General features: G+C 31.7%; 1 protein-coding gene across 9 annotated transcripts; it reads right to left on the reverse strand.

Annotated features, from left to right (window-relative positions):
• Positions 1–3,618: 3,618 nt before the first annotated feature.
• On the reverse strand, positions 3,619–10,558 carry LOC111277008 (cationic amino acid transporter 4, vacuolar-like). 9 transcript variants are annotated; one of them, XR_016343637.1, is made up of 15 exons: positions 10,093–10,558; positions 9,380–9,581; positions 9,150–9,234; positions 8,895–9,035; positions 8,650–8,768; positions 8,467–8,563; positions 7,294–7,466; positions 7,116–7,182; positions 6,691–6,849; positions 6,329–6,590; positions 5,806–5,914; positions 5,030–5,103; positions 4,747–4,859; positions 4,252–4,327; positions 3,619–4,139 (listed from the first exon to the last, which is right to left on the reverse strand). XR_016343637.1 is itself a non-coding variant. In XM_089763860.1 (14 exons), the coding sequence occupies exons 1-14, from the start codon at positions 10,238–10,240 to the stop codon at positions 4,025–4,027; spliced, it is 1,866 nt and encodes a 621-aa protein (XP_089619986.1). In that variant the 5' UTR covers positions 10,241–10,558; the 3' UTR covers positions 3,619–4,024. The 9 variants fall into 9 exon arrangements, 4 of the variants coding, with proteins under 4 accessions (XP_089619986.1, XP_022718827.2, XP_089619987.1 ...); XR_016343636.1 differs by having other exon boundaries at positions 3,619–4,144; XR_016343634.1 differs by having other exon boundaries at positions 4,079–4,139; positions 5,030–5,069.
• Between the last annotated feature and the right edge of the window lie 2,169 nt (positions 10,559–12,727).

A 12,727-nucleotide genomic window follows, 5' to 3' on the forward strand; every position in this document is an offset into this window, starting at 1 on the left:
TATTTAAATTAATAATTCCAATAAACAAATGATATCAAAATCGAACCTAAAAATTTTTGTTAAAAATCCAACTTATAAACTGATTTAATCATGATTACAACCGACAAAAGAAGCACCATACTAAATTATTAGTAGGATGTATTTTTTTAGAAAAGAACTTTAGCAAAATTAGGTAATTGATTGCCTATTTTAAGAATATTTTGATTTTAATTGGGTCCAGTCCAAATCTACTAAATTCATAATTTTTTTGTGTGTTTTGGTTTTTTTTTTTTAATAATATGATAATAGATATGATAATTTAAAATATAATAAAATAATATAAATAAATAAAAAATATAAAAATAACAAGATTTAAAATTTAAATAATTATTATATATAAATTTAATAAAATAAAAAATATATAGTTTATTTTTTAATATAAATACAAATTTTAATATACAATTTTTATATAAAATATAATATAAATATATAATTTTTAATATTTTATATAATTCAAGTATCCGAATTATAAATGGCATAAGGGTGGTCATGTTAGCTGTTGGGCATTTTGTCACGTGACTTGAGACTTGATAGGCTGTCGGTTTAAGGCAAAAAGCTCAAAAAGCCGAAGATTGGAAAAAGAATTTTGGTCATTTGCTTTGCTTTGGGCGGTGGCCTTTGCGATTTGCCAAATCTGGAACTGTTACGCCATGCTTTCTCTTTGCAAAAATAAATAAAATAAACAAATAGAAATACTAGTTTTATGTACTGTTCGTAATCAAAATCCATGGGCAACCCTACCTTAAGCTTTTGGACTATTTTTTTATTGAAATTGTGGTCTGATTTAACTGTTCCAATGAAGATTCAGCACATTGAATATTAGTAATATTATGCCTTCCACACTCGACAATGATTAGGAAAAGCCAACAGAAATAAATTTGTAGTGGCCACCCACACCAAAAAAAATTGAAAATTTTATGAATGTTGGAGTAGAATTTGGAAATTTTGACATTAAAGCCAGTTTCTAGGCCATCCTATAACATAAAATTTCGTATGTTACTCTAGTAAAATGTGATTTGCATTGAAGTTTTTCTCTTCTAGAATTAATGATGCATACGTTGATTGTGTTTGATAAATAAAGGATTTAGATAGGAGGACACATTGTTTCCATAAAGGCAGTCATTTGAATTGAATTTTCGCAGTTATATAGTCAAAATTTTCAACTTTAAAATTTAAATTTTAATATTTATAATTTTTTTTATTTTACAGATTATAATATTTTTTATAAAAAAATAAAAAATATTCTAACAAAAAAAACCTTTAATATACTTAAATCAATGGATTAAAAAATCATTCCATATATAATCAATGAAAATTTTAATTTCATAAGTATATAATATGCAATAGCATATGTTCGCATTATCACACAAGAAATTAATGAGAATTGATATATATCTTTTTTTTTTTTTTTTTGAGATTTATTCGGAGTCAAATTAGATTAAATCTTATAAAAAAAAAAACTCTTTTAAATTTATTTTTTTTATTTATAAAACTCGAAATTGATACTTTATTTTAAAAAAATTAAATTTTTTATCATTTGAATCAACAATCATTGATATAATATTAATTATATTAACTTTGAATATATCCATATATAGAAAGGATAGATCCCTTCAATATTCTTCAAATAGAGTAAGAAATAATAATAAATAAATTTAAAATTATAAACATTAGGTTAGGTTGCCCATGTGTTTTCCCATCTTTCCATGTGGCCGAGACCATACCTGAAATTAAAACTACTTTTGTTTTTTGTAAATTATTATTATCTGTATTTTATAGCAGTAAGTCTCCAAATGAAAACAAAGTCCTTTTGGATCACAACCTATAAAGGAAACATGGAGGGGACCAAAAGAAAATTATGAAGATTATAGCTAGTTATATTTAGAGGTATAAATAATATATTAATATTAATAAATTATTCAGATTCGATTTGAATAAAATTTGAATGTGATTCGATTATTATCGAGTCGAATTCGAGTTTAAGTAGTTCGACTCATCAATCGAATCGAATTTGAGTATTTTTATATCCGATTCGAGTAATTCATAAGCCTAATCAAAATTTTTATATTTAAATTTTTTTAATTATTTTAATTAATAAAATATCTCGAATTCGAGCTCGAACTCAAGCGTAAATAATTGAATTTTTATCGAATTTAAGAATCGAGCTTATTTTTACATATTAATCATGTTTAATCGAGCGAATTTGAGTAGCTCGATTTCGATTACGAATCGAACTCGAGTTAAAAAAATGAAATTCAATCGAGTTCAAGCCGAATATCAAATCACGAGTTGAAAATCGAACTCAAACTCAAACTTTTTACTATATTAACTTGACTCGACTTTATTACACCCTTAAATATATCACAATTATATAGTTTCTTTGTCATTGTTTCTCCTTTCACATATTCAACTCTCTTAATATCTCCTTTCATTTGGTTATAATTAGAGTAGAAAAACTTAGACAAAATTTTTTATATAAATTTTATGAAAATTTATGTACTATATTAAGAATCTTGTATAAAACTAAAAATTTTATTTGAGTACAAATTTAAATTTTAAATTCAACACTTTGTAATTTTTTTTATTCTTAAATTATAATTTATATAATTAATTTTTTATCTTTAAACTACGATTTATTTTATACTAAAAAGAATCGAATTTGATAACCAACTAAACAAAATCAGATAATATGATTATATGTCTTTACATAAAGACAACCTATGGATTATGACTAGTAATTGTATCAAAACCATATTAATTTATTACTACATAATATTTTATTGAGAGACCAATTTATGAAGCTTTCAAATTGAATTTTTTTTTGCAAGTCAAATTCTTCACGTTTAATCTTCTATATAATAGTATATAAAGTTGAAAATTTGTTCCTGCCGTAGCATATATTGGCCTTTAAATATGATATTGTAAAATATAATATAATAATACAATAAGAATACGATAAAAAAAAATATAAAAAAATGTGACTTAAAATTATAATAATAATTATATATAAGTTTAATAAAATAAAATATATATATATTTTATATTTTTATATCAACATAAATTATGACACATAATTTTTACATAAAATATAATATAAATATATAAAATTTAATATTTTATACAATATAAATAAGTGATACCGACCATTGCAGGTCAAAACCTAAAACTTTCATACACTTCCATATACGCTTTAAAATAACGTTGACATGTAGAGTAGTAGATGAAAATAGGAAAAAGGAAGATAAGAAAAATAGGGGATATAGAAAAAGAAAAGTGTGAAATGATTGATAATTGTTAACAGCCTCAAGCTCACAATTCACAAACCATAAGTTGCGTGTTAACAAAAAAAATGTACATGATCATGGAAGCATAAACGATAATAGTGGTCCGAAGATGAGGAAATCTCTTTGCATTATTCCTTGCATTATCGTTGCGTAAGCGAAGGAAATAATTAAGATCATGAAAATGACAAGATTTAAGTAAAATCTAAAACAACGTTATCTTCTCCGGCTCAAAGGTTTCCACTTTCCATGACAGACAAACCATGTACCTTCCCAAAAAAAAAAAAAGTTTTGAAAATTAAATGTAACAAAAAAAATATTTGGATAATGTGTATGAACAAATTATATTTAACATCAAGCATATTTTCCCACCAGAGGAAAACAATGGTGGATCAACCAAAATAGAAGAAGGATTCATCATCCAGCTCTATACATCCAGGTTAAGTCAATCACCCAAATGTATGTCATGAAAAGGTTATACACGATTCTCTGCCGAACAAATCAGAAAGGGCCTAAGCTACCATGGCAATATTGCTATACAATCACATGAAAGATTTCAGTTATTCACGATGCAACAAGATTGATAATGATGCACAATAATACATTAAAGAAGCATCTTGCTGTAAAAAGATCACATGCTTAGAACGACAACCAATGCCTTGCAAGTTTACACCTGATGACTCGATGATGCGCGGTAAATTTCATCAAGATATGCTATAGGAACATACACTGCATTTGTGAGAGAGCTGTGGCTCCATCCATAAAATATATAAACTAATGCCCCTAACATCAGCCATATTGAAACACGGATCCATGTGCCTGCTCTGTTGAAAGGTATCAAATGGGTTATCAGGCTTTAAAAATACTGATAGAATATATCAGTTAGTTGATTCGAATGAGAGGCAGAGAAGATTTATGGTTAAACACTCACCCAAGACTGATTAGCAAGTATACATTAACTAAAATGCAAGCTGCGGGTAAAAACGGAACAAATGGGCAAAGGAAACCTGTAAACAGATGAATTAATCAATGCATAAACCGAATAGTAGCAGTAGTGGTATTTTAAGTATAATAACAGCATTAGATCTCCCATTGAATAAAAGTTCTTCCTTCCAAAAAAAACAGCAATTGAGATTTTCTCCTCCAAGAACAATTTTGCTTGGTTTTTAACTTCAGGAAATTCCATCAAGTGATTTGATTTTAAGACATTATCTGAGTTCAATTGGTTTAATCTTTTTATCAGTTTAAGCACCATCAAACTGGTTATTGGTAGATAACAGCTCAAAATTTAAGAACCTTTGCCAAGGAATACTCTTAGAAGCTTTAGACCGATTTGGAAACATTACATATGAGAGACAATATCAATACCATGCCCCGATTCGAAGCAAAATCTCACCCATGTTTAGTGCATAAAACTTGAACATACCTCCTGTGTGCCCGAAGCTGTGCCTTGCTTCATCCTGGTTTAAACATGCAAGAACAATCAAACTGCACAACAGAATAGCTGCACCTATTGCCCCCAAGCTGCAACGAAGAAGCCTGGCACAACCAACAGGACAATTAAAAGCATAAGAAAATTTTGTTGCAAACTATGAGAAAAATCATGCTTAAGGTGTCATTCCACACCAGAGAAAATGCTCAAGCTTTTGGCTTTTTACTCATCAATTCAAAAGAAAAAAAATATGATATGTAGTTCTCAGCCTATCCACCTTGAGCACATTAAACTCATGTCCCACCATCCTGAAAGTTCTGAAATTAGAGTTCCATTTGTTGTCACCTCAAACTGAGTTAAGAAGAATCATACAATAAAATTAACCAATTAAACTTAACAAATTGACTTCAAACACATATCAAACCCTAAGGGAATTGCAAACAGATATTAGCTTGGCAAAGAAAACCTTTTAAAAACCTTCATTTGGCTTATATATACATGTGTCTGTGTTTATATGTATTTATAAGGCCCTAGTTGAACGAAATCACAAAAAGAAACTAAGTGATAGTGAAGCCTTAGGAATAGCTAGTAGCAACACAAATACAAACTCTTTCATCTTTTAAACTCTGTTGTGAATAAACGCATGGATCATGTCATGTTTGTCATTAAATTATGATCCTCCACATGAAGGCAGGGTTCCTTTTCGTTTTTTAGCCTACCAATGGGAAACAGAATTCCCATACCCACCATAATGCACCAAATCAAGTATTTGACCTCACATGAGTGAGATGCCTCCCCACCACTAGAGCTAAAGGCCTTTCAAATAAAATGTGAATTCAGTATGTGCATAAGGAACAATGTGAATGTGGGAAGATAACCTGATCCTTTTAGATTAACCAAAATTATTTTTCTAGTCAAGCAAGGAATATAAGTTAGACCCTGAAGCTTCTTCTACTGTTTTCTCTTGGGGAAGGACAGTGCTTTTGAGAATGATACCACAAGCACCAGATGAAGAAACTATTGAAGTAGAAGACTTCCAAAAAGCTAACAAACCTGGGAAGGTATTCAGCAGAAGCTGCCGATGTAAGAGCAAGAACACCTATGCAGAAAAGGGCTATATTCCACACTGCAATTTTCCTCCTCTTCCGTTGATTTTGTTTATCTGTAAAGGAATGTGAAGCCAAAATGCTATCATTAGAGAAACTCAAAAGCAGGGAAGGAGTATCCTAAACATTCCAGGAATGAAGAATATGCATGGTGAGATTCTAAACAAATGCATTGTTCATAAAAAACAATGGAAACAAAGGCTCTGCCAACTCTGAAAGCAAAAGCATCAAAAGCAGGCACATTCTGGATGATAAGAAGGAATGCAGAATATTCCAGAGAACACATTTGAGGAAACAAGCCAAGTGTACAAGTACTTTTCACTTCATTGACTATGGGAGGTCAATAAAGAGGGGTTTCTGAGTGCTCCATTAAACAAATATAACATATATTAAATTGTTGCAATAAAAAATTTCCTTGCATAATTTCATTCATGCTGCACATGGCCTTCTGAATGAACTTGTATGATCACCTTCAGTGATTTGCTTCTGAATAAGAGGACATTGAATTGATGCCTCCCCATCCACAAACTGATGTGAACTTCGCTTGACATTGTCGACATCATTAAATTTTTTTCTTTCTGTCCCCTGACTATCATCATCAAGCAGCATTCTCGCTGAACCAATAGACTCTTGAAATGATGAAGGAAGTGGCACCTCATCTGGAGGAGCATATCTGAGTATTAAGATTGAAATTGCGACAACAGTGAATGCAAGAAGAGTACCTACACTAACCTGCACCAGAGATGGAAAAAAGTATCTCATGCTAAAGAGACATACATTCTTTCCCATGAAACATTTCTACATCATAGATAATAGGTATGAATCAACTTACCATCCCAGACAATTGTGATACATCCATAAAAAGAGCCAACACTGCAGCAAGGGCACCAGCTGTCACTGTGCTCTTTACAGGAACTTGGGTGTGCGTACTGATGTCTGAAAAGAACGAGGGTAATAATCCATCCCTAGCCATTGCCATCAAGAGTCGTGGCTGAAGACGTATAAATATAAAGTCACTTTTTGGAGTGACTAACAAATGTAAAACTGTAATTCAACAAATTTATAGAGCACCTCATCCTCATGCAAGTTTAGAATTGGTTAAGCAGCAATAAAAAGTTGAATCAAAAGTTTAGTCAACTGTTTAAGTTCAGGAAAAATAGTTTTGCTTAAAGCTACTCTGATGCTTTTCCCATGTCAAGTGGTTAATATTTAATAACTATTCTAAATTACCAACTGGCAGTAAGCATACTACCATACCTGAGGAAGAAGTGAACCCATCAAACTTGCACAGAGAGCAGTAACTGCCCCAGCTGTGACTATGTATCTACAATTATAAACATCAAACATGGAGTTCGAAAGTTTGTTTTGGTGAACAGATCTTAAAATTTAAAGAATGATCCAACACCACAAACTACCAAAAGAATATAATACTTACGCAGCCCACTGCATTCCATTGGCAGAAAATGCTGAGGAGATAGGGGTGTCTGAATTCAATGAATAGTACGGAACTAACCCAACAATAACAACTGATACGAGCATGTACAAAATGCAACATAGTGACAAAGTCATTCCTATGCCCAAGGGCAAATCTTGCAAAGGTCTTTTTGCCTGCCATGAAGGGGGAAAACAAAGATATAAATAAAAAAAATCATAATTAAACTAATTTTTCTATAATAAGGTGCCTTGTCAATTAATATGAAGTGATTCAATGTAAAAGGAAATATCAGCTCCCATCACATGTACTTTCACTTGCACACAGACAAGATTGCATACCTGCCATCCAGTTTGTTCTAGACACATGATCTCCAAGAATAACAAACCTAAAAATGAAATTCTATTTGAAAAACATATCTATTCACTCAGGATAAATTTATGTACGAAACAAGTGAATGCTGGAATTACTAGTGGTTATTTACATGTCCTAAAAAAATTTGTCAAGTATACTGTTTATTCCAATGGTTGGGTTCTTTATAAAAAAAATTAGAGAGATGGAAGGACCAGAGCAAACAATAGATTATGGAACAACCGTAGCATTTCCCACTACTACACTTCAATTTACTTCCTTACCTTACACTTTGCAAAGTCGAGAAAGCTACCTATTATGTTATTAGGAAAGTTTAGGTTAGGAAGTTTTGCATTCAACATTTGATCTATCAATTTACCCTTATAGAGGCATCTTATGTCAAAGGCCAATTTTATGCACCCTGATGCAACTTAGACGTACTGAGATGATTAATTGATGGAAAAGGGTAACAACTTTTCCCTTGGAAGTACACAAGTCAGGTACAAGAAACGTCCCATACATCTTTTATGAATCCAACAACAGAATCACATGCTTTCCGGGGCTAGCATCAAATACCATGAAAGCACTACAGGTTCTTAAAGAATTCCCCCCCCCCCCCTCGGGCCTAAAAAATTTGAAAATCAAATCTCAAGATGTAAATAACAATTATAAACACTCCCCTGAGGTTATTACAGTATCTAAATCATCTTCCCATTTTGATACTTTCAAGGGTTTTGGTTGGAAATCTTAGTATTCATGGTGTTTGTATTATCTATGGCATATGATAGATAATGGAAGGATAGCACCATGAAAATCTAGTGATACCTCTTCAGCTGCACCAGTAACTGCATCAAAACCTATATATGAAAAAAACACAACAGCAGATCCTGCAAGCATCCCGTTTACACCAAAGGGAAAAAACCTGCAAAATCAAATGGAAAATGTAAACAGGAAAATATACCATACACAAGACCTAAGCAAAGTAGATGAAAAAAACACAATAGGTACCCGCTGGGATGTTCATAACCAACCCATCCAGTCTTGCAAGCCAAATACCCACCAGCTATAATGATGAAAAGCATGGCACAGACATTCACTGTTGTAACAATTGTTTGTACCAGTGAACTCTGTAACATCAAGTGTTAAATGAAAGCAATTAGAAAAACTGCATACACTTAAAAGAGAAAGATACACACAATGCAAAAGAAAAGCATTAAAATATGTTCAGGTAAAGATTAAAACCAATAGCCTACCTCCTTGATTCCAGCACACAGCAGAACAGTGACAATAACAACTAAAACTGCTGCACATGGATCCACCACAACACCAAGCTGAGGGATAGTGTGACGAACCAAAAAATCAGGCAGCTTATCTTCACCCCCAAAAATTAAGGCCTGAAATGTAGAGCAATGAGGATGTTACAACATTCACTTGAGGTAAGGTTCTCCCATATGTTCAGCATTGCACATACAATAAATTACACCATATTTTTAGAAGTAAATCCTCACTAGATTTGGAGATATGCCACGGGCAATAGCAGAACCGCCAATTGTGTATTCCAGAATCAAAGACCAACCAATCAACCAAGCAACACTGAGAGTAACCACAATCTTAGGTTAGAAACTTAAAGCAGACGCAACTATATAGAAAAACCTGGTGCCATAACTGATGTCCCGGATCTTATCCTTTGTTTAGTAATAACTGCAAGTAATCAAAATGACCAACGGATTCAAATCACCTTTCTCCAATGCATATGTATGTATAATGATATGCACTCCCTGCAGATGGACAACGACTAGCAAGCTCTGCATAACAAAAAGCTGAGAGAGCAGCTGCTAGTCCAGCAATGAGAAATGAAACAGTAAGAGCAGGTCCTGTGTGCTCTCTAGCAACTGTACCAACAAGAACATACACTCCAGCTCCAATGGTTGTCCCTACCCCTGGTTAACAGAGCATACATTTTACAAATGTCCAGGTGTGAGAACATTTAAATGCGACAGTTGCTCTAGTTCCATTGCACATAAATAAAATCTTCAAAGAAAACCAACAACCACCCAAATAAAGGGTTAGATAAAAGAGAATAGATATATACATGTTCACATGATATAAAGCCAAATTCAACAAGCTCAATAGACAGTCACTCTAGTTCTATCTCTATGATTGCAACTACTTCCTTCAAAAAAGAGCACGCACAAATACAGTCAGTCTAATTCCATCTCCATGACTAAAACTACTATCTTTATATATAAAGACACTGAAGAGAAAATTTTCACAGAAACTGCCATCATTTTGCTGCAAACAAAACCAACCAAAAAGAGAACACGTAAATAAACTGGAATCCCATATAGCAAAAACAACTCAATAAAAACAAAAATAAGGAATAAGATGAGCAAAAATAAAATAAACCCAAGTTCCAAAAATGCAATTTGAAGTAAAAAGTCATAGTGATACCAATGGCAGTAAGGTCGAGAGCAGATAGTTTCCTGGCTAACTGGTGACCTTCTCTCCTTGCATGAACTGAATCAACTTGTTTTCTTCTAACTAAGCTTTTTAAACCCTTTGAACACTTCGAAAATAGTACTCCACCCTTGTTTGGCATATTAGCAATCAAACTTCCAAATTAAAAAAAAAAAGAAAAGGAAAAGACAGGCTTTTTTAAAGTGTTTTGTTTGCTGAAAAAATGACCAAAATAAAAAAGATTGAGTTTTTGATCAATTTAGAAGAAACCCATCTGCCCTGTTCCCACCTTCCCATCCATATTATTGGTAAATAAAAAGAAAATAAAAGAAAAAGAGCAGATTTTGATTTTGGAAATTTTTCGACTTTTTGTTTGGAGATAAAATTCAAACGGAGAGACAGACACAAAGAGATAACTGTTCTGAAAGATATGCCATACGTGAACGTGATGATTGCGTGTAAAATAACATCTTTTTCTTAACCGCTAAAATGCCCATCCAATGCATAATTAAAAATATAATAATAATAAATTCAGGATTTAATCATCTAGTTAGTTTTTTTTATGAGAAACATCAACGTTCTTATTAAAAAAAAAAAACATTAACAAGTTTGAAATTCAAAGATAATCATTTTGCTTTTGGGACACAGTTTTTTTTTTTTTTTTTTATAATTTCTCAATGGGATATCTTATTTCAATCTTCCCAACAAAATTAATTAATTTTATGGTAGAGCTTGTCAAGAGATTAATCACTTACATGATTTTTCACTTGCATTTTGTTGATAAATAGGATAATATATACTAATCGGTTGTTTTGGATTAAGGATTTTCTCTGTTCATTTCCCTTTTATATATTTTTTAAAAACAAGTATGATTCAAACTTAGGTTTAAAGATTAGAAATACATTTAGCCTTGTATTATACATGGTTTGTGTATAAAATTGAAATGTGAAAATGGGCGTATAATATCATTATGTGAACATTTTTTAGGTAATGAATCGATGAATCTTTTTAAAAATAATATTTTTTTTAATATTAACTCACGTTAATATTCAATATTTTAATCGAATTAATATGTATGTTGGTTAAATTTTTAAAAATTATAAATTTAAAAGAATATAAATACATAATATCATCTTCAAGTGAATTAAGTGGAATGAAATTATCTTCTCACTTGGATTTATTTTAAAGAAATGGTGGCTTGTGAAATTAAGCCCACAATCACGTCTACGTTCATGGTGCATTATTGCAGTGCACAATCACGTCTAGGTTCATGGTGCATGTCTAGGTTCATGGTGCATTATTGCAGTGCACCACATAAATTTTTTTTTTAGGCAGCACGGGCTTTTTTGCTTATTAATATCCATGAAATTGTGTAATCTATCGCCTTGTAAAGATTTTTAAGAAAGGAGGGAAAAAAAAAAGAATAATTACTTTATGTTGGATTACACAATGAAAGATACTTCCTTTTCATCCGAAATTCAAATTCAACTAGTGCAGTCAGTGCTTTTTAGTATGCAGAACTATTGGTGTTGGCATTTTATTCTCCCAAAACATGTGCTGAGGAGGATAAATAAGCTTTGTTCTGGATTCTTTTGGAAAAGAAAAGAAGGATAAGCAAAAGGAACTCGAGTAAGTTGGCAAGTATTATGTTATCTTAGGTCTGAGGAAGGGCTAAGAGTTAAAGATATCTTGACCTTGAATCTGGCTTGTGTTTTGTAGAATATCTGATCGATAATTGTTGAAGCTGGTTCCTTATGGATCGGTTGAATCGAAGCTTATGAATTGAAAGAGAGAAACATATGGCAAGTAGCAGCCAAGCAAACTAATTGGTGGAATCGGAGGAAATTGCTTCAAACTAGGGTGTGAACGAGCTGAGCCGAGTCGAATAGTGAGAAGTTCGAGCTCGAACTCGACTCACAATTCGGGACTCGATACTCGACTCGAGTTCGATCGAGTTTTATTTTTTAAGCTTGACATCGATTCGTGATCGAATTCGAGCTACTCGAGCTCGTTCGATTAAGCTCGATTAATATGTAAAAATAAGCTCGATTCGTATACTCGATAAGAGTTTGATTATTCATGCTCGAATTCGAACTCAAACTCAGATTTGAAATATTTTATTAATTAAAATATTAAAAATATATTTAAATATAAAAGCTCGATTAAGCTCGCGAGCTACTCGAGTCAGATATAAGAATACTCAAATTCGGCTCGATCGATAAGTCGAGCTACTCGAGCTCGAGTTCGACTCGACAATAATCAAACCGAATTCGAGTTTTTTTCGAATCGAACCCGAGTAGCTTGCGAGTGCTAATGTATCATTTACACCTTTACTTCAAACAAGGTAAATTGCGTGAAAATTTATCAAAAGGAAAAATAGAGTAGAAGTATGATCATTTTCAAAAAAACGTTATGACGCTGTTATAATATGAAAAAAAATTAGACTACAATAACGAAAAGTAAATTGATAAAAATTAATATGGTTCAAATGTCACATTTCAAAGTATTCGATAATAATTTGATTAACAATTTTGAATAAACTTCTAATAAAAGATAGATTGCAATCATGAGGAATGAAAATTAATATTAGATGCAATTTATGCCATAATAAAGATAAAACAAGAGATCA

This window comes from Durio zibethinus, chromosome 7 (genome assembly GCF_047325235.1).
Source record: "Durio zibethinus cultivar Kanyao isolate XHJ-2024 chromosome 7, ASM4732523v1, whole genome shotgun sequence".
Lineage (NCBI taxonomy): Eukaryota > Viridiplantae > Streptophyta > Magnoliopsida > Malvales > Malvaceae > Durio > Durio zibethinus.